At 37.9% G+C, this 23,892-nt stretch overlaps 1 protein-coding gene across 1 annotated transcript in view; it reads right to left on the reverse strand.

Moving 5' to 3' along the window:
* Positions 1-10,107: 10,107 nt before the first annotated feature.
* The window catches only part of ZNF292 (zinc finger protein 292), a 44,050-nt gene continuing 30,265 nt past the window's right edge, over positions 10,108-23,892 (reverse strand). The window contains exons 4-8 of the mRNA XM_088471983.1: positions 22,122-22,257; positions 20,733-20,935; positions 18,480-18,616; positions 18,149-18,290; positions 10,108-17,234 (exon numbers count right to left, since the gene is read on the reverse strand). Of these exons, the coding sequence (XP_088328109.1) occupies positions 10,194-17,234; positions 18,149-18,290; positions 18,480-18,616; positions 20,733-20,935; positions 22,122-22,257 (7,659 nt within the window). The 3' untranslated portion in view covers positions 10,108-10,193. The remainder of the gene's footprint in view (positions 17,235-18,148; positions 18,291-18,479; positions 18,617-20,732; positions 20,936-22,121; positions 22,258-23,892) is intronic.

Genomic DNA, 23,892 nt, shown 5'->3' on the forward strand with positions numbered 1-23,892 from the left:
ATGTTTTTAGTACCAGTATAGTCTGGTCTTTTTGATTGCACAGACATTCAAAATTAGGTCAGATCCCCCCTATAGAATACTCCTAAACCAAGTGACATCTCCTTATTATTATTTTTATTCCAAAATGACGTAGTACCCTCATTACACACAGCAGTTACCAGCATTTACCTGATAGTAGGAGATTCCGTATCCTACTGAGTATTCTATTGTCTGATGTATTTGGTCTAAAGTCACATATAAGCTGTGATTATAGACTCCACCTCCCCGTATGCTGGGTAATCTTGCATAAATTCTTATTGCTTGACATCCTATTTATAATATCATTGGTTTTATACTGTTTATTTATATTTCCTATAATTACAATTACATTTGGTTATATACAGAGCTGTAGACATATACACTATCTACGGTTGTATAGTTACAGAATTCAGGTAAAGGTAAGCGCCGAGTGTTTAGGTTTTTATTGGTGCATATTTTAAGTGAGGTACATAGTGCCCTCACCACACACAGCAGCTACCAATGTTTTACCTGATTACAGTGGTAGAGCGCAGTCCCCTCCCCTTTGTTTTATAATGTTACAGCCTAGCCTTGTACAGGGGTGGGCAATAAACAGCCCTCCAGCTGTTATTAATCTACAAATCCCAGCATGCATTGCAACATTTTAGCATGGCCAAATCGCAAAACTGTTGCAGGGCATGCTGGAATGTGTAGTGTTAAGACATCTGGGGGGGCCGCTTATTGCCCACCCCTAGCTTAGTACATTGTGAGCAACTTTTTGCTGATTCTAAAATGTGCAAAATTTAAAGAAAAATACAGTAACTACTCCTCCTCTCAGTCATTCTTTACGGCCAGGGCAGTAACTAGGATGGTGTGACATATGCCCCGAAACAAACCACCGCAGGGGGCACTGCTCGGGCCTGTCAAATTTTCTGTTTATAACCACTCACTTGTAGCCTTCTCTTCTTTAACCCTGGACTTCTCCTGACCGCCCCTATCTTCTCCCTGGCCAAATGCCCCTCTATTTTGCCACCTCCTCAAGCACCTTAAGTCACATCCTCTTTTATTTAACACCCCCATGTCTGTGAATGACGCAGCTCACAGACATATTGCAACTGCTGTACAGCACAGCAGATGGCCGTTATATTGGTGCATCTGTGTGTATGGACGGTCTGCCAACCACCCGTTCACTTGCTGCAGGGACTGACGTCACAGCTGGGCAGGCAAATTCAAATGCCCACGCACCTGTGACGTTAGGACAATGTGTAGCAGCCAGGCACTAAGTGTGTATACCTTACCTGATCGCTTGCTGTGTCGGCAGATCTGCCCATTGATCAGTTTGTACTAGATTTACACATGGAAATATCTGCCCCACTATTTCTGATGGCAGCCCTAAACAGAGCAAACAATGCCCGACCCATGTGTAACAAGCACACCTCAAGCAACCTTGCCAGCAAGTTCAGCTTCTGGCTGAAAAAAAAATATACATACACAGATCTCTCTTCAGCTGATATTCGCAGCATATACTGTACACTACAAGCAGCCCTCTTTCTATACCTTCAGTCAGTGATCAACACTGCCAGCTCCAGGCTTGTGCACGGCTGTTCTGATGGACAAATCTTGCTGCAAGTGCAGCTTCACCAGCGCTCTCCTACATCTAGGAGCTTGTGATTTATACTGATCATTGTGTATCATCACTGCAACCATTGGATTCACACTGTATTTGGCAGTGACACCTGGATAGCAGTGGTACAACATGATTGGTACTCCATTATCGTACGGAACAAATCAAATTGGTCATACCTACCTTCTAAATGACACCACGCCCCTTTTTGGGGTGCGTGCCTCATGTCCCGGTTTGAAAAATAGAGAGGGGTAGTGCCAATGCTCTTTCTGGCCCAAGGCACCAAAAAGTCCAGTTACAGTTCTGCTTATGACATATGTATGCTAGGTGTATAAGGACACATCTATTTGCTTACACTTCGTCTTTTATTTATTTTGACATATTTACCTTTGAAGTAAAGCTATTTTGCATTGTTTGTCTAAAGGCAGAAAACACATCACTTTCTCTATTTGCACATGTATATAAACAACAAAGCAATTTTTCTTTAGGCATAGACATCCATACACACATCCATACCCTGCTGCTCTCGCAGCTGTCCTCAAACTGCCAAAATTAATATTGGTGAATTTTAGGATATAGACCTACAGTAGCTATTGAAATGTTATTAAATCAGAGTGATCAGCACTTAATTTACAATGGTTTAATAGCTTCAGCAAATCAGTTTTTGTAATAAATTTAGTTCTAGGTAATATTTTCAAAAATATTTAGTAAGAAGGGGGTACAAGATAGACCAGGGTTTCTCATATTTGGGTAAGTTATATGCAGCACTCCTGAGAAAAGTAATTCACACTTGTTTGTCCTTTCATAAGTCTGATGCTACAATGTGAGCGCCATGCATCTTACGACTCTCTGACAAGGTAATGTGTGTTCCCTTCTGGGCTATAGAGGAAAAAAAAAATATTAAAAATAAATTATACAAAGTTTTTTTGTGCACAGATTAAATATATATGACTTTCATTCAGATGTTATGGCCAGTAAATGTAATATTTTCAACAAGTAAAATTCTTATATAGGACTTGTGGCTTAAAAATATAACCCCACACAATTTTACAGGGCAGGTGAGGGGAGAACAATAAATGAAATAAGCTAAAATATACTGTTATATTGTATGGGTAATATTAAAAGCTGCTTAAAAATGTTAATAACATGTGGTTATCAGATGTGCTTAATTTGATGTTAAAGTCTACTGGATAGTTATGTTAAAAACCACTCTGTAGGCAGGTTTATGAATGGTTAATGAGTTGTTTACCTTTTGACAACCACCTATTTCCATATTGTATCTATAGAGACAACATTACTAATAAGCCGGCATGAACGTGGATTCTCTAGTCTAGACAAAGAGCCAGTAAGAAGTAACTCCTGAAACAGCCAGGAGAAAGGTGTGTAGAGATAACCTCTTGGGATTGCACAAGAGTGTGAAATGGCTGGTAACAAAAATGGACCCAAAACTGAGGAATGGATGTGACTGATTAAATATTCTGTGTATGGCACTTAGCAATATAGACGAGCTATGCAGTATAAACAATAATATTGGTAATTATAACAGTCCCTGAGGAAGACAGTACATTATCCTATTCTCAAAAAGCAGGGTTTAAACAAAAGGTGTACACAGGCTAAATTTAAAAAAAAAAAAAAAACACTAATATAGTCATTTGGACCACCAACTGTGACCAGTAAAGCCTATATGCATTAGAATATCAACTTTACAAGTGAACAGAATTGTAGAGGACGGATGCACCATCATCCTTCCACAAGAATGTCACTAAACAGGAACCTGGTTGATGGTAATAGAAAATGGCCTTATGCGTTGTTCCAGAACAGTGGTTATCAAACTCAGGGCCTCATTTATCAACGAGTTTTGTCGTATGCAAAAAAGTTTTAAAATGATTAATGGTGCTCAGGCCAATCAGCTCCCAATGGTCATTTTTCAAACAGATGACAGTTAGGAGCCCATTGGCTGGAACACCATTATCATACACAAGTTTTAAAACTCGTATGATCAAACTCGTTCAGAAATGGGGCCCTCACTCCTCAGAGCCCCAAATTTGATGAAACTGGCTGCTCATATTACAGACTGAAACACAGCTCAGCATTTGTATACACTACCATACATGGATATAATAATTTGTTCATTTGTGCACAAGCCACATCTGTATCCCTCATTTAGTTAAGTGTTTAAATGTTATTTGGTCCACAACCTGTTCCCTCTTCAACACAATTTAACCATGCATTTGTATTGGGTGATACTAAATAGGTGCATCTCTAATTTACTCAGTCCTTTACAGAGTTGTCTTAACAAACTTATATATCAAAACGAATGCTTAGCATTTATTTGAATAGGTGACCTTATATTTACCCTCCCATTCCTACTTAGTGTATAGGGTATTATATTAAAAAGTCAGCAAAAATAAAAGATAAGTAGCTGAAACAAGCAAGAACTTCTAGAACATGTACCAATTTGTATTAGCAAACAATGTGACTCAAAAATTTAATGGGCCCAAAACCATTTTTATATTGAAGGCAGGATTAGTTAATGAAGGCTGGATGGGCTTTACTATGTTCACACTTCTGATGAAAACCTAAAAATGGGATGTCCTGGTTACAGAATTCCGACCGCCGACATCCTAGCGGTATTAGGGTTAGGCTGTTGGGGGAGGGGGCTTGGCTGCGGGAGTGTTAGGCTGTGGGAAAGATGGGTTAGGGAGAGGGTTAGGCTACTTACCTTCACATGTTGGCATTCTGACTGCCGGCATCAAGTACTAAAACCCCCAAAATACATGTACTGGGCTTCAATAAATTGAAACTTAAAAAACAAACAAACAAAAAAAAAACCACAACAACATCATTATGCACCACATCCAGGGTCCTAGCTCCTAGCTTGCAGCAGCTGCAGCTCTATAATGAGTCTAGGGGGTAGATTTACTAAAATGTCTAAAAATGAAAAGTGGTGGAGTTGCCCATAGCAGCCAGTTATATTCTATCATTTCTCTATTGCATCCTAGAAAATTATAAAATCTGATAGTTGCTATGGTCATCACCACCACTTTCTTATTTGGAAACCCTAGGAGCACTTAGAGATATGTGGAAAATAACCCACATTGAATTGAGCATATATCATGTCACATGAATAAAATTTGTTTTGTACATAACTCAAAAATACTGTACTTAGGCACGCTTATTTTGTGTGTTTATATACATCTTTCAGTTTGTAAAAGGGCAAGTAGTGGGAGGAGGGGTTTAAAGTTTTCAAGACGCGGCACTACCACACACTCACACGATAAAAATGTAAATTTTTTAATAAGAATTCAGATAAAATCCATTAAGTGAAAAATAAAGATAATATTCTGTAGAACAAATCTACACAACATCATTACCCATGGGTATTTGGCTGGGTATTCTCAGTAAAGACATAACTTTCACAGATTAACAATTATAAAACTAAAAAGATACATACAAAAACAAAACTGTACCAGTTGTCAAGTAGTTTATATTCAGTTCATAATCTGGTACATGTGTTTCAATAGCAGCCCTTTAAGGGCCAGTGAAAGAAATATAAAGATTTCAATTAACTGTTCTTCTCTTAACACTAATGATAACAGTTTGATAATGTTCTTTTATAACAAAGTAAATTAAGATATTCTGAACTAGAAATGAAAACATCAGCTTTCAATATTAGTGGTTGAAAACTAAACACATATTAAACACTGGCACAACGCTGACTGCCTACACATCAGATTTTAATGTTATACTGCCACCTTATGCACACTAAGAAATTACACTTATCTAATATGACATTAAAATGGTGGGTATGCCTTGCTATTAGACATCATAAAATGGTGGGTATGTAATGTAAATTAATGTGTCATTATGTTTAAGCTTATTTACCAGGGAAAAACAGAACTTATGCCATAACATTTTTATACGAATAAATACAGAAGCTTAAGTGGACATATTAATAACACACCTGAAAAAATGTGTAATATGCATTTCTTAGGTTTGCTATACAACAAACTTGCAATTATTGTAGGCTCTACTTACCTGATCACAAATAATCGTTCAAATTTTATTTGCACCTTGTAAGTTTAGTACATAGAAAATTAGATTTTACTTAATTATTCCCATTTTGTGTCAATGTATCAGTCACTATCTGTATACTGCAAAGTGACCTGAGCAAATGACTTTTTTCCACATAGGTGCCATCACATAAAATAGAAACACACTAAAGTTCATATTATTTGTGATTGTTTTGGTAACCACACTAAGTAGTATGCTTTTGCATTCATAACTTTACAAGTAAATCCAAATTCAGAGTGCAGCACCTTACTGACCTATACTCACTTGGGGTTAACGTTTAATGGAAATCATTTGATTAATAATAATAAAAAAGTGTCCAAACTCCAAACAAAAAAAGTACTTTAACAGAGAGACAAGAGGGAAGTAACAACTGTCCCCCCACACACACGCTCTAATTAAAGAGCTTCTGATGTGAAAAGTACATACGGTAAGTATCAATGCTGCTGTATTCTAAATAAGAAATCTGAAGTAATTGACAATGTAAACACTTGGAAGGTATGAAATATGTGGGTGTGACATTAGGATTGTTAGAGAGATAATGTAAGGAGTCCTTCAATCTTTGCTGAAATTCTGCCACTGAGTGTCAGTAACAATATAATGGCAAGTATAATCTCCAGGCATGTCATTACAAAAAGTAAAATACATTACACACAAATGTAATAATACTATACATTAACTTGTATTGCCAAACCCAAGACATTGTGCCCAAAATGTACTGACTCAGTGTTGTTACAGCCATTTCATTAAAACAACTCCAATCCTCAGGGACCCCTAACAGTGCATGTTTTACATAAATATCCTAGATGGTGCAAAGGTGCATTCATTACTGGCCAACGCATTTTGAAAAATCCACAGGTGGCGCTAAATAATTGTGATACTGAGATCTGTAAAACATGCACTGTTAGGGGGTTCCTGTGGACTGCAATTGGGAAACACTGAGGTAGACTATGACTGATGCCAGTAAGAAAGACTCGTGTTTACTTCAATATTGGGAGTACTATGTGGTCCTAGTGTTGTAGGCAGGAAAAGGCGGATTACCAAACCAGCTCCGAAGATTTGAAGTATGGTTTATCTAGAGCAGTGGTACTCAAAAGCTCTTGAAAACATGCATTGTTTGGGGTCCTGAGGACCGCGTTTAAGAACCTGTGATCTAGAGCAAACTGTCTGAGGAAGTGGATGCAACTCCATGAAACGTAATTGCAGCTGAACCAAGAAAACAGATTTATCTTTATTTTAATTTTGAATGTGTTTTTTTATCTTTAGGTTCATGAGAATTGTTCTATTGTACAACTTTATACCATTTTAATTCAAATTGTTTTTTTTTTTTTTTTTTTTACTAAACGTGAACTGATATTTACGATTACATGCTATACTGATCACTGGATGCAAGGAGAGTAATTACACTATATTTTTGGTTCACCACTTGCATAGAGAAAACATTATGTACTATTTACCATTTGTTTATTCAGTGGGATCCATAGGTCATAACGACCAGGATACAATACACAATTACCTAAGGAAACCTCTGCAATACATAGATGAGATACAGATCATAAAATATGTGATTTACGAATACTGATGGGGATATTTCCTAATGTTTTATTTTATTCAGTTATACACACAGTACTATTTATATCTTGTTTGGGCTCCGTTTGCACAGGAAAACCATCTTGCAGCCATTACGTTGCCAATTGAGACAGTTGGCCATCACACATACACCAGCAATATTGTTTCGAAAGCTGGAAATAAAAAAATATGCATATCACAAGGCATAATAATGATATTAAGTCTATGATATACTAATATTGACCTTTAGAAGAACAAAAACAAGCAAAACTGAATGAGGAAATACTTGTATAAAAAGGAAGTCTGATTTTATTTAAGGCAGTACTGGGCTACTTCACAAAATCACCTGAAATACATTGCTCCATACGACTATAAATATTCCAGGACATTCACAAAAGGCTCCCGTAACAAAGTAACACACAAAAGATTGTACATACTTTCATTTTAAGGTATGATTGGGCATGTGTAGTCTTTGGTCACTGGCTGGGAGATGTAGTTCAGCAACATACCAGTTTTGCAATGCATTACTGAACATTGGCTTGCTTGGACTAGACTGCAGGCTGCATTATGGAACATTTTAAGGATAATCTTATAAGTGAAATAGAAATTCCTTCAACCTTAATCAGAATTATTTACATTTTACAAAGAAATTATTCTGCTTGCTGCTGTTGAAAACTTCTTCCACTGAATCCAGTTAAAATGCACTTTTAGCCATACAGATATAGAATTCGTCTGCTGGATCAAAATATGGAAATCAAAAACTTAAGCCTAGTCCAATAAAAGTAATGCTATATTACCAACCGTTTATTTCCCATTATGTAATTTAGAAGGTTACATTTCAGGTAGCTAGTTCCTACCTAGATGCTTAAGACTGTACTAGAGAATATGTATTAGTGGTGGAATAGTAGCTCTTTTCCCAAATATAAACTATGCATTCCACCAATGGCCAGCTGCCATCTGTGTCAATTGGAAAACATAGCAACAATTCAAAAATCTATTGCAGAAAGCTTTGTGCTCAGATTTCATTTCTCATTAGTTAAATTATATAAATTGCATAAAGTGTTTAAAAATATTATAACAAGTCATGTTACCACTATATTCACTCTAAGTATCTGATGCAATGAAGCAGATGCCTCAGCAATAATAATAATGAAAAAAAAAAAAAAATACTCCTCGGGTTTAATTAAGTGAAACCGGACCCATCCTTAAATTATACATGGCAGGCACATTGAAGAACTATAGGTCATTAAGATAAAATTATATAACATGGTCTGTTAATCTTGGATTTGTGTATATGAACGTTTCCTAAACTCGGTTCTCATGATCCCCTAATAGTCAAAGCTTTAAAGGAAAGCTATGCTTAACAGATGGTTAAATTAAAATGACTTGTATACTAATTAATGGGTCTATTTACTAAGCAGTGATTGGAGACAGAGTGAAAAGTGATAAGATGCCAGCCAATCAGCTACCAACTGTTATTTTTCAAACATCCTGTGAGATAAAGAAAAATAGGTGCACCCTGCGCAAAAAACTCAATAGGGAATGATTTAGAAACAAATATGTTCAATTGATAATATAAAATGAATTACATATTTTATAATTCATTTTATATTATCAATTGGAACATATTTGTTGCTAAATCATTCCCTATTGAGTTTTTTGCGCAGGGTGCACCTATTTTTCTTTGTGTCTATTTAGAGTGTTTTTTTGGGTGTACACTTTGCACCATCATTCTCATATTCGTGAAGCGCTTGGATTATTAACATTTGTTTTGTGTACATCCTGTGAGATGACAGTTGGGAGCTGATTGGCTGGCACCTTATCACTTTTCACTCTGTCTCCTAACACTGCTTAGTAAATAGACCCCTAAGTCTCCTTTGTCTCAAACATGGATATATCTAAAAACTGGACTGCTAGCGGGGCTTGAGGACAGAGTTTGGGAAACACTGATGTAGACTGATGTTTCAGAAAAGCAGGCACGGCATACTCACAATTATGCATTCTAAATAGGAGTATAACTCAATTGGAGAATTTCACAGACCTCCACTTACTCAAAGTTCAGAGACAAGCCATTCAAAAATAGCAGGAACATTTGTGCAATTTTATTCAAGCCCACAAGTGGCGCTGTTGACCTTTATAGCTACGGACAGTATTTGCAAACTGTAAAAACACCTAATACATTTCAATAGAAAGTGGCACCTCTTGTAACCAGTTGTAATATATGGAGCTGGAGTGGATTGTCATTACAAGTAATAATATATTGTAATGCACAAGGTGCCTTATACAGTATGTATGGCATGTGTGAACGCTACTAGTCAGATTTCCAGCAAGAAACAAACATGTAATAACTAACCAAATTTTCAAGTATTTACACATTAAAAACTTTCAATAGATACTTTGCTTACTTATGTACATAAAATATGCAACCAAAAGTAATGCAAATACAAATTTTCTTTAAAAGAATGTGATCACTTGATTACAAATTAAAATCCAGAATATAAACGTGTAATTTAATAGTTTAGGCAGCAAATGTGTTACAGTGATATTTACAAAATAATCACCCACCCCCCTCCCAAAAACAAACTCATTAACATTATATACAAGTAACCTGTTATACATGGAGTAGCGAACTTGGCAAATATACCAAATCCCACACACAATACACAAATTGTTAATTTGTGGAAATGAGGGTTTGAAATAATATTTACAAAACTGAATAAACAATATTTTTCCTCTAGTCCCATAGGGATAACATGGAATAAAAACATTGCATGACTTATGCCATGGCATATTTTTCTATTTTCTATATTTTTTGGCCAGGTTAAGTCACTCTCACAACAACAAGAAAATAATAAAAATGCATTTATTTGCATGCGTGATGGTTTCTAGTTCACAATAAAATTGTACAGGCTTTAAATGTACTAGGACCTATCTATACTGTAGCTTCTCCAACTAGGTCTATATTTTGTTCCTCTGCAACATTATCAAATTCATCGCAGTAAATCTCATGTTTAAGAACCACAACAGGTTTCAGTTCATTGAGCTGTTTGACGACAAGTTCAATATAATCACTGAATGTCTCATCTAAAACAATCCTTACATTGCCCAAGTTCGGTAGATGTGAAGGGTTAGCAAAGAGCAAATATATATCTGTGTCAAAGTCCTCGTCCACAGAGAGCAGTGGCATTTTTTCACTTGGCTGCAGTCCTGTCTCTGTGTCAGTCTTGAAATTAATAACCCTATCGTCAGTTTTTTTTTCCTTGACAGCAGATTCTTCTAGGAATTTAAGGAATGACACTTCAAATCCCATAGGTTTGAATGAACTCAAGTCAAATGCTGGTGTCTCATCAGAAGGGCTATCAGCAAGCAATGTTTCCTCACAGCTAAGTGTGCTACTAGTATCAGCAGACTGGGTTTCTTCTGGTGTATCAATTCTCTCTTTATTTGGAGTAACAAGCATTGGTTTATGGAGTCTTTTTACAACACTGAGGAACTTTTGTGGTTCAGAATAGCAAGAACTTGTTTCCTGAAGATCACTGCTTAGCAAGGATGATGCTCTTGCTTGGCTGTCTGAGCTAGTGCTGTCCTCATTGCTTAGTTTGGAAATAAACAGTTCAGTAAGTTCATCCATTTCATTCTTTTCATTTTCACTCTGTTGGAACGTTGAAATTGTGGATTCGTCACTGAATTCAAGTACAGCAGAAGTAGCTGGTTTTTGTTGGGAAACAGTGGCCTCAATTGGAGCCTCTATTACTTCTGCTTTATTAATGTCCATCACTGGCTCTGTGTTGAGCGGCAGAGAGACTTCTTTAGCTTTGGTGCGTCCACGCCTTTTGCAGACAATCAGTGTTTTTCTGTGTCTTAAAATGAACGCCCTAGCAAGTTTGTGAGATTTATAATGCCTAATGATATTGTGTTCAGTTGCGACAATGGAAGTACAGCCACATACCATACAAGGATATTGTTTTGTATGACATTCTATGCATTCTGCCAAAGCAGCATCTTTAGCTTTCAATGAATAGGTATGCCTACCATATTTTAGAGATGAAGGTCCTGGCTTAATTTTTCCCAATCTTTTTTTAATACATTTTTCCCTATTGTCTTTACGTCGCTTTGTTTTAGGGCCCTCAACACCTTTATTTTCACATTTGTGTTTGGGCGCCCTAGGTTTTTCTTTCGGGGCTTTGTCATCAATATTGTCTTGATCACTTAAACTAATTTTCCGTGGTCTGATTAAATGTTCCTTATGCTTATCTTTGTGCTTGCGGAAAATATGCCTAAGCATATTTGACCTAGTAGCATAAATACGGTCACAACCTTCACAGTCACACTTATACATTTCTTCTCCTTCCAACTTAACACTCTTCATTTTTAGATCATGTACTTCTTCAAGATGTTCAATGTAGCTGGAACAAGAGGTAAAATTAGCTGTACACTGGGTCTGATCACATTTAAATGGTCCTCCATTTACAAAAGAAATTACATTTTCAATTTCCTCTGCAATCATCTCGTGAAGTTTCACATAGTGCTGTATTAAACTAGAAAAATTGGCAAATATTCTAGAGCAATCACTCTCTGTACACCTAAACTCTTTGAGGATCAGGCCATTGCTAATGTCTTCTTGTTCCTCTTTTACTTCTTCTTCCAATGAGAATTTAAAGGATTCAGACCTGTGAACAGCCTGATAATGAAGTATTAAGTTTTGTTGTATAGTAAAAGCTGCTGTGCAGCCCTGGTGAACACACTGATAGGGTTTATAAGAAGTAGGTCCCTGGGTGGGCTTGGCATCTTTATGTATTGCTTTTTTGCGCTTCAGTTCCTTTTCCTTTCTCTTTTTTCGTATTTTTGGTCCTTTCTTACTTTTCTGATTAAGTGTTAAATTGGACTCTTGAGAAGGCAAATGAAGGGGTGGTTTTCTTTCTTTAACTATAGGAGGTGGTTCCATTGTTTTCAAGACTGGTACATCTTGATACATTTCAGGTTCTGGTTTTATGATGTTTGCAATGTCATATGACTCCGTGCACTTTTTAATTTCAGGGCTTCTACTGGGCATTTCAGGAGAAAAGTCAATATTTTCACTAGCAGATTTTCTACCATACGGTCTTTTTATTTTTAATTTAACCATTTGTTCAGATGTAAAATGATGCATTGATTGACAATGGGCTCGGAGATTTGAGTTTCTTGTGAAGGTTTTTGTACAGGAAGGTACAACACATCTGAAAGGGGCAAACTTAAGCTGATGTTTCTTGATTTCTCCCAGTTTTTCTGTTGTGTAACCATGCACTTTAGAATAATGCTTAAACAACGCGTCCTTAGTCATTGCACAATAGTTGCAGTCACCCTCTTGGCATATGAAAGGCTTTGCATTACATTTTTCAACTAATGATTTAGACACTTCAGGCATTTCTTCAGACACAAGATTCAGACTTGGATTTGGAACAATTACACTGGACATTATGGGTAGATTCTCACTAGGAGGGCATTTATCTTCTTCTACTAAACATTCAGGCTTCAAATCCACAATCTGTAACTTTTGTACCAAGTCCATGATCTCCAACACTTGTTCATCATACTTAACACTGGCCTCTTGGGTCGGGGACACTGAACACACAGGTATGTTCATTCTGTTAGGTGGGCTGAAAGCAGAGCTCCCAGAATTTATGTTGTGCATGACTCCAGGTATATCATCTATACTGCCATTCACACTGACCTGACTGTGTGGCAAAGTCGGACAAACACTTTGAACATTACCATTAAATGAGAAAGTTTCAGTGGGCTCAGGAGTAATATTTTGAAATGGCTTCTCCCTGAATTCTGGGTGTATATCTAGCTTTTCATGCTCTTTCTGGTCGGGAGTATAAGGAGGAAGGAGCTGTGGCTCACTTTTTTCTGCCTTTATAGGAAGCGGACATGTTGCATGCGTCTCTGAGCTAGCCTTAAGACTTTCATTGATACAAGACATAAACAGTTCTTTATCAGCGCTGCTCAAATGTTTTGCTAGGTTTTCCAAAAGGTCAGACCCATAGGTCACAAAGTTTGGTTGTAGCTCAGTGGACATCTGTAGATTTCCACCCACTGCTGCCAAGATATTTTTTGCAAGCTCATGTGAGGTCTCCACTGTGGCAGGTGTGTCATTTTTTTTCTTCCTCTTAGAACTGTTGCTTTTTCTCTTGGTGGTGGCTAAACAAGAACTTCGTGGACCACTAATGACAGATACTCTAGTGCTGCTTACTGGTTTTGGAATGCAAATGTTTTCTTCAACTGAATTAATAACTGAATTTGGGTACAAACCATTTTCAGCCTTACAGGGTTTCTTATCAGGAAGATTAATTAGATCAGTACAACTATTCACATAAACATTTCCTAGGCTGTTTCCATCCTTGAGGCTAGAACTAGGTTGCAGCACCTGTGTTGGGGTAATATTTGAGGGTTCAGCTGTGTTTATTTGAAGACTACTGGGAATGCACTCATCTGAAGTTATGTTGGGATGCAGTTGTCTGCTACTTATATTTTCTGGGGCATCAATGTTATGCTTAAATGGACTCTCAACATTATCCTCACATTGCGTAAAGCTGGATATACTAGGATGTGAGAGTCCACTATGCAAATATTGAGCACTTTCAGACTGAACAGGTGTCAGAAAAGGCTCCTCTTTGATAGCCATTGTAGGACTAAATGTTTGTACGGGCGACTGTGCTTTTCGCTTTGGTTTAGATGAAAGTATCATGCTTGCCAAAACAGAAGTCTGTCCATCTCTTTGTGGAACTGGAGAAATATCATAATCATTATGGGGCTTACACACAGTCCTCTTTGACAAATGGCCACCCAATGATCGTGGGTTAGAAAATACTCGAAAGCACCTGCTGCAGATAAATTTTCCATCTCTAATGATTGCTGGACACTTTGCTCGAGGGCTGTGCTTTGGTTTTCTATTTCTGGTTGTCCTCCCAGTAGCGGTCTTTTTGTCTCCAGAATTTGACAGCATGCTAGAGGATTTATCCAAGTTAAAGGTTGTATCCATGTCAGTGGCATCAACTTGTTTGGAAAAGGAAGTTTCTGTTTCAGCTTCTTCTTTCAAGAACACAGAGTTGGTACTTTCACCACCAGCTAAATCCGAATTGCCTCCTAGCTGAGAAAATACTGTACTTCCACTCAGTGAAGACATAACCGGCAGAGGATCATTTTCAGTTGGCATTGGCAGAAAAGGATCAGAACCATTTTCAAATTTCATGGGTAAAACCTTTGCCAAATCCTCTATTTGCGATGTCAAGGCAGCAGTGCTCAAATTTCCCACTTCAGGTCCCAAGAGAGTTTCAGCAACATTTTTTGGCAAACCTTGGGACATGACTGTTTCTACCGAACTCAGTAAAGGATTGACCAAGCTTTCAAGATGTGTTGGGAAGACTGGATTTGGGAGGTGTTGCAACTGATTACAAAAATTGGAGTTCGCAGTACTCTGTAGCTGTGGCTGAAAACCAGAGTTATTTGGCGCATCAGGCCCTGCAAGTATACAATAAGTAGGTTTTTCTTCAGTAGATGGTGGCACAAATGTTCCAGCCCTTTGTTTCTTTCTGTTCTTTCGCTCCATTTTAAAGTAATCATAATGATCAGGGTGAGCACTCTTCATATGTTTTCCAATACTTTGAACAGAATTGTATATTCGGGTACATCCCTCTACATTGCATTTGAATCTTTCAAGTGGTGCTGGTGGAAGAGGCTTCACTGCGGCATTATTGGCAGGTGGCAAAACATTAGAAAGTGTGTTACTGGTTTCTAGTGACAATGACAGAAGGTTTTCAGGTTTCGCACTTTCTTCATACCCAGACATAACTAAACTGTTATGACACAGTTGAGCAGTTTCGTTAAAAGGCATTATGCTATTTATCTGCTCTTCTGCCTCAATTTTGATTTCAGTACAATTCACAGCACCAATTTGATCTTTACTTGTATAATCTGGACAGCTGGTTTTACCATCTTGAAATACTGACAAACATTGGTCTTCAAAACCCGCATGTGCTCTTGTTTGAGTTTCATTTGCATCATCTGTGTTTCCACTGCCAATTAGTTTGTTTTGATTTAAAAGATCAGGAAACACTTCAAGAGTTGGCAGTTTAACATTCCCGGAATCTGCGGAGAAAGTAGTGTTAATCAATATGTCCGCTTTATTCTGTGCAATGGAGGGTGTTGGTTCAACCTGAGAAAGTAAATGTGTAGTAGAGATAACATGAGGAGGAGGTGGAAGAAGCTGGTCAAGCAAATGCATTGAGTTCTCCAGTCCACTGGCAGCCACTTTCTGGTCCAATAGTGATGTTTCAAGTAAATTGGGATCTTTTGCCATGGTAGAACTGGGAACATCTGCTGAATGCAATGATATTGCATTAAAAGTGCTGTTTTCATTCATTTCTGGTAGCGATTCTTGTTTGACAGTAACACATTCACTATTAGCAACTATTCTATTCATTTCAAACAATTCACCAGTTTTGTTGGACTGTGGCATGATGGATTCTGTTGAATGCTCATCACATAAGTGCTGTTCTAACTGAAGTTGAGAATGAAAAATCTTTCCACAGCCAGATATTTTACAGGTGAATGTATTATAGTGTTGTGCTTCATGGTCAAAGAGCATGTAAGCTGCAGAAAATATTCTTCCACACTTGGGGAACATACACTTTGCTCTGAAATCATGATGCTCTTTTTTGTGTGCCAGTAAGTCTGTATAAGTCTCAAAGCTTGCCTTGCACTTCATTTGTATGCAAATATATGGTCGACTTCCACAATGCATTTGCAAATGATCATTTAAGTGAGTTAGACTAACAAACTGCCTCCTACAATACTGACAGACTACCTTTTTACTTTGTATCTCCAGGAAACGGGCTGCTTCTTCGCTATCTTTATGCCCTCTCACATGTGCAATTAAATTTTTGAAATATTTGAATCCTTTGTTGCAGAACTGTACAGGACACGGGAACTCATTGGCGAGTACAGGCTTCTCTTCTTGTAAATTCTCAGGCTGAAAATCTCTTTCATCATTTTCATCAGAATTGTCATTATCATTAAATACTATAAAGTCATCAGAGTAAATGGTGTTCTTTTTTACTTGTCGCTCTTGTTTTGTAATGGCCACAGACTTTTTATTCTTATTTGTCCGTTTTTTCTTCGGTAACCTCGCCAACTTCCTGAGGGGTTCCATAGTTTCCAGTCTTTCTTTGCAGGATTGCTTAACGTGTAATGTTACATGTGGAACAAAGCTTTCTTTAGTGGTATACTGTTTTGCACATATTGGACAACTATAGATACCATCTATGCAGTGCTTTTGGGCATGCCGAATTATCCTGTGGCCCAGGAACTCCTTGTCACATAACACACAGTATTGCATGTAGGCTTGCCAGTTCCTAAATCTTGCAGATATACCTCCATGTTCTTTAATTTTTTTGTTAGCTTGTCTCTTTTTCGGCTTTTGTTCGCGGCTCTCCTTAATAGGAGTGTTGTCGCCAAAGCAATCAAGTCCATTTATTGTAGTGTCCTTTGTCAATTCTTGGTAATCATCCACTGGATCATATGCCTCATTGTCATTTAGCTCATCAATTGAAGACACAATAGATGCCTCTTCTCCCATTAATGCTAGACACTGACGTTTCAAAGTTTTCCAATCCCAAAACTCTGGATCAAACGGCCATCGGGTTTTCAAGACCAGCAAGAGCTCGCAGCGCAGGGAGTTTGGTACTGGGAGACTTTCCTCATCATATTTTTGGTCTGGTTGGTTGTATAACATCTCTACAGCATAGTATGCATCCACTGTGGGCTCCAGAAGAAACTCAGTAAGTTGACAAGCTCTCTTGACCTCCAAGTCATCAGGCAATAAACAGGAGATTGTCTTGCAGATTGAGATTTTCACCTTGGCATTCTCACTTGACTCCAAGCGTAGGGCCCGTACACACAACTCTATACACGTTGGAAGTCCAGCAGCCTCAGTCTGAAATATAAATACAGAAGAAACTGAACAAAATAGTTTAAAAGCACTTTACTTTATTTAAACCATTGTCCCTAGTACAATAAATAACTAACAACTGAAGCTGAAAACATCTTAAGAGTATTTAAGTTACCCTCCATACTACTATTTACTATTTTGCTCAGGCTTGCTCAGCCAGAAGGAGATGCATGAAATATAATGCACAGTTAAGAGTTAACTGATAAATGCAGTCAATATCAGATTTAATCAATTTCTTATTTATAAATTGCCATTAAACAAAATATGATTAAAACAATACTTCAATAGAAAATTAAAACAAACATTTTATAAGCATTAATAGAAAACGAACGTTTACTGATCATGTTGCAACTACTAATAGTCTACCCATGAGCCTCTTCCTCCATGAGAGGGGGAGCAGATTTCATTTGAAATGAATTTTCAAATATTGTTACATCCACATTTGTTAAGTTGGCTGTAATAGCTGCAAAGTGCCTGTACAGAGAAATTGCAAGTGTGTTAAATAGGCCGCACAGAGGTGTGAAGGCTTCCTTAGGTGGGTAGTTACAAGTAACATTAAGAGTTATTTAAAGTGGTTGTCTAAATTTAGTGAACACTCCTATTCCTGCTACACAGAATTTGTTCAAATAATAAAAAAAAAAAATAGTATTTCAAATTTAACAAACGCAATTGTTAGAACTTAATTATTTTTTTTAGGCGTCTTGGCTAATGGGCGTCTATCAAAGCAATTCAAGTGTTTCTCTGACAGACGCCCATTAGTGTTTAACGTGCCAAGAAGCACAGGGTTTAGCTGTGCAATGTGGCTAAACCAGACTATAGACCTGGTTTGGCCGGCCAAACTACAGACTTTGCACACATTTTTGCTCGCACCTCAGGAGGCTGTGTAATAAAAGGCTTACCTCTGACTGAATAACCTTGATGAGAAAGAAAATATGGTACACAGTTTTAGTTAACTGAGACAGCTGGCGGCATATTTCTAGATACACTTGTATAGATGAATCGACTCTTCTTTGCAGTTTGCTCCAGAACAACGTCAATTCCCTGTCAATAGAAAAAGTGCTTAGCAATGCTTAAACAGTGCGTTGAAACAAAAAAACAAAAAATAAAATAGTAATGATCAAATAGAGGATGGAGACTGATTCTAGTGTTACGCACTCCCCCACCATAGCATTACAGCAGTAACATGACAGAGCATGACTCCTCTCACTGTTTTTTTGCTATAGTACATACCAGGCACAGTACATTTCCCCAAACTGCAGCTGACGGGATAGGAATGCTGCACACAATATCAGTGATGTTTTCTCATCTCCTTCAGACTCCAGATTACAGATCATTTCCAAAGCATCTTTGCAATCTACTTTGGCAATCTTGATAAAAACAAAACAAAAACACAGCCTAATTTAATTCAGTTAATCCCATCTGATAGCTAAATTTATATATACTACAGACACTTTTTTTGCTAGCACCTTAAAATACTCTTACGCCATTTAAAATCACAGGAGTGCTAATAAAATTCCATTTACATGCAGCCAGAGTGAGTGATTACATTTGTGTTAAAAAGGTCACTTAGACAGAGAAACAACCATATCTTGGTTCAAGGAATTGGCTCTCAGGCTTCCAGTGTCTTCTTCCTCTGGCAAACTCTTATCCTAATGCTGGGTACACACAGGATGAATCGTTCAGACAGCCGAATGAACAATGTATCATTGTAGGCCATCAGCCCATGTGTACACACAATCTATATTTTGAACCATGTCGTCCACAGGTATATTGTGTTAGTGAAGCACGGCTGATGCGATATATCTGAAAGATATATTGTACACATCTGACTGTGTGTACGGGCGACTGACAGACCCATATGCTGGCCGTAGGAACCAGCGACAATGATGTCACAACTGATTCCTGCAGCCAGACATATCAGCCGGTCGACTGATTTTGTAAGAATATAAGCACTTGCCAGTCAGTTGGCCAGCTGATCCATTGGCAAAGGTGTACCTCACATGAGCACCACAAACTCATTAACTGTAAAAAACACTGTATAAACATTGCTTTAGCACTTCTTTTAATAAATCTTATTTTATAAAGCAATTTCCACCTGACCCTTCTCTTTATTTTCCCCACTGGGGTTTGTAGTTCAGTCTTTTTGGGAAACCACATATTTCACTAGTCTCTGCTGAGGCCTCACTTATAGAAGGGAGTCTTCTATTTCAGTTCATAAACCAAAAATGTCCTGCTTTCAGTTGTAGATGGGCCTCAAAGTTTTAGACTATTGTAAACACCCGCCTCTGATGGCAGCTATCATAGTTACAGCAGCTACAAAGAGTAAAAATACTGTTTCCCGAAAAATGTTTCTTCAGCAAAGTCGAGTAAGAAAACATAAGTTGGGTAGAACAGTGTGATTTACACTACAGCTTAGTCCTGTGTAAGTACTCAACAGCTGTGGATTCAAGATTGAATGACAATGTGTTGGCTCAATGGCTACAACAAGGAAATGTCAAAACAAACTTAAGTCTTTTATATCACCAGATAATCCTAGAACAATACATCACCTTACAGATAGTATGTGGATATTATTTATCAAGCACAAAATGCCTATTGCACAGTGCAAATCCAACTTGGAACCCACTGTGTGCCTCAGTTTTGCACAAGGGGTGCCAGCATATTAACTGAAGCACGTGTTTAAAAGAGCAAGAGGACATAGATTGAGGAGTAGGAGCAGGAGTTTGCACAGGCAGGATATGGCATGAGTGAATGTATTCCTGGTAAATATGGAGTAGGTGAACCAATATGGACATTTGTTGAAAGAGATCATACAATTAAATAAAGATGATGAAAGGGCTAATCCTTGCTGTGCATGGAGGAGGCAATACCATTTTCACTTCACATGAATTTTTCAAAAGCTCGGAGTGTAAAGTCTTTGGGTTTTGATCTGTACAGTTAATGGTTTGTATCTTTCGCCTCCATGTTGACCTTCAATGGAAGCAATTTCAAGGTGTACTTCAATAAATGCAATAAAAAAGCTTCACACACACAACTTTTCCCAGGTGACACAGAAATTATCATATTTCCTCAGTTATGATTACTTAAGCCATTAATTAGGCTAAATGAAGCATTATCTGAGGATATAAACTGAACAGTTTACCTAACTGGAATGGTGTAATAATAAAACACTGGGGGGGGATTCAATCGTTTTTTTGGGTGCTCTAAGCAATGGGCGTCCAATGGAGCATTTCAATTGTTGCTCCGATCCGGTGTGAATCTCTGAGACGCCCATATTTCATTATCAACGATTGAATCGCCCCCAATATGGTTGAATGTTGCTGGGACATTTACAATCCACCTCTCGGCACTCGGAGTTCTCTCTCAAAAACAGAGAGCATATTTTTGACTTCAGGTAGCCAGTAAAGTAAGTAAGTCCCACTGAAAATTTGAGGAAAATATTTAGTATTAAAATAAACAAACAGGACATGAGAGAAAAATAACCTCTTCAATGAGCTTTATATTTGGTGAAGCTGCGCAGAGGCAAGTCAGGTAGAGCTGCTTGAAGTGTCCTTTCTTGCTCATCTCTGGGTGGTCTGAACATAGCTTTGCCAGGGAAGTTGCAGCAGCCACTTTGCTAACTTTAAGGAGCTGCTTAATTCGCATCTCCAAAAGAAACGGGCCTTCAGCTAGCAACAATCCTTCAGCTGTGGACAAAAGGAAAATGCCAGTGATAATCACCACTATACTTCATATGCAGATTTCTTTTATACACAAAAGACAGATGACATTCACAAATATGTAAGTGGTCCAGGTACAATTAAATATATTTTAGGGTTCTGTCAAAAGAATTGTTTTCCCTCCCAACCTAACTTTCACTAAATACATATTGAAGGAATTATTTGAAAGAAGAATTCAGATAAATGGAACAAGATAAAAAATGAATTTGCTAGAATTGGTACACAAACCACAAGATTATTATTCGGAATCATCATCCTCTGAACACGTATTGCACCATGCACTTTTTGAAAGAAGGGGATCAAGCTCAGTGTAAAGATAGCAGGGAGTGAACAATATTAGAAAGAAAAAAAGGGGAGAAAGCAGGACAAGTAGAATCAATTATTGAAAAATAATGAGCTGAATTGAGGCCAAATCTAGTGCACAGGTTCTCAAACGCAGTCCTCAGGACCCCAAAACAGTTCACTTCTTCCAGGTCTCCACACAGAATCACAAGTTAAATAATTATCTCCACCTGTGGATCTTTTAAATGTGTCAGTGAGTAACGAGTACACCTGTAAAATGTGACCGGTTTGGGGTCCTAAGGACAAAGTTGGAGAACTACTGCACTAGTGGATCACCTTTGGTTGTAAGGCTTCTCTTTTATAAACCGTATACTGTTTGATAATCAGACACTCATAAGTCATTTCTTCTTCCCAGCCAACCAAGTAATCTTTTAAATCCCCTAAGTTCGTCATTTATTGTACATAAAAACACGGACATGCCCTTATCACTGCCAGTAACCTTACGGTTTCTGTGAATATGCAGAGCTTTATTCCAGCCTTGAGCACTCATACGAAACACAATACTTTATGATTAACATGAAAGGAAAGACCTGGCATTCTGAGTCTGCCACTGCAATTATTTTAATTGAAGTCTCCTTGCCTAATATTTATGACCTTTGTATCCCACACTGTCCAACATAATAGGCTCACATCGAGGAAATTAAGCACAGCAGCTAAGGAAACTGTACTGTGATAGTTGCCAAGGCAAGAAGAAAAAAAAAAAAAAAAAGCTCAATATATTCCAGAATGATAATAGAATGGAACATATATCTCTTACACCGGACAACAATTTGAAGGGTAAATGTGGTGATTTGTAAATAGCAGTTCTTACCTAGAAAGGGATCTTGGATATGCTCATTAAGTATTTTATCCAGGATTGGGTCCTTCCACACGCCAGCTTCTTGAGACAGGTTGTATAAGAGCACAAGCTCGTGGCTGCCATTTTCAGTCAATCGCATATGAGCAATCTTGAAGTGTAAACATAAACATGCTGATTTAAGGATTTTGAAATTAATTTATTTATATAAGTTATTTATGTAGCAAACACATTCTGCATCACTTTACAGAGCATATTTGGTATTTCACATCTGTCCATGCCACAGTGGAGCTTACCATCTATGTTCCCTACTACATGTACACGCACATACACACAACGGTTAATATTTTAGGTTTGTGGGAGGAAACCGAAGCTAGCATGGGGAGAATATACGAACTCAACAAAGTTGGGGCCATACTGTGAAGCAGTAATGCCAACCATTACATCAACAGAGCTGCCAAAAGTGAAAGCTATTTTAGGAGGCCAGAGAGCACTCCTTTTTCTGCCCCCACCTCTCAAGCATAAGGAGGACTGGTCAAATAGCATATTTATAATAATTTTTCACTAACTGTTTTGTAAAGTTAATCGTACTTAATAGTGATCAGTTTAGGAATACATGATCAAGGCAATACATTTTTCCCTACTGTTATGGTTTAGCATAAAAAAATAAAGTGCTTAAATTACAGATTTATTGGATAAGCTTCAAATTGACTTATTACACATTACTACTAACACCATAAATTCCTCAAAGATTCCAGATCTCCCTCCATCATCTCCAATTTTTTACTTCATGCATTGTGGAATTAGCTTTATTGGTACTATAAGCATGTTTAGTTTATGCTGTTACATGTAGGTGTTCCAACAAGATATTTCATTAAAACAAAAGTTGACAGACAAGAATTGCAGCAATAAAATACTTTATTTTTTTTAATGTAGGGAGCTAGATTAAATGGAATTACAGACAAAATTTTAAATCCTTTAAATCTGTATGCAAGAGGTTTCTATTCATACATGTGAAAATACTTACTGATAAATCCATTTCTCCGAATCTATAGGGGACACTGGAGTATACACAATGGGGGTATAGATAGGTGATGAGTGGAGCCTTGAACTTTACATTTCTTTAGAAGAGTAACTGGCTCCTCCCCCTCTATACCCCACCCAAACTCAGTTAAGGTTAACCAAGCCGAGCAGAGACGGAGACCGGACAAATAGGAGGAGGAGAGATAAGGAGAAGGAGGAACCAACTACTAAGGTCCAAGACTGAGAACAGTCAACAGAGGTGACAAAAAATTGACAAGCTGCAGACAATCAAAATGCAGCTGAACAAAAAAACTCTCCAAGAACATAACCAGGTACCGCGCTGGGAGGGCATCCAGTGTCCCCTATGGATTCGGAGAAAGGGATTTATCGGAAAGTACCAAAATCCCGTTTTCTCCTTCATCCACTAGGGGACACTGGAGTATACACAATGGGGACGGCCCAAAGCCAAACTCCCGGGTGGGAAAGCACGGAGAAACAGCAGAACCCTGCGACCAACAGTAATAGTGGTCGCCAGAGAGTAACAGTAGAATTTAACAGGAAAGAACTATAGACCCAATAGCCACAAAGCAGGCCAGCCACCGAAGGACTCTGGCCCACTACCCTGGAGAACTCCACTAAAATACAGTGCGACAGTGAGCACCACCAAATCTATTGTAGCATGGCATCATGGCAACAATAAGAGAAGCAGATTCAAGAACATAAGCACATGCAGGGATGCATCAGCCGCCTGAGGATGACCTAC

The sequence above is a fragment of the Taudactylus pleione genome, unplaced genomic scaffold (assembly GCF_031769625.1).
Source record: "Taudactylus pleione unplaced genomic scaffold, aTauple2 ptg000015l, whole genome shotgun sequence".
NCBI classification, from domain to species: Eukaryota; Metazoa; Chordata; class Amphibia; order Anura; family Myobatrachidae; genus Taudactylus; species Taudactylus pleione.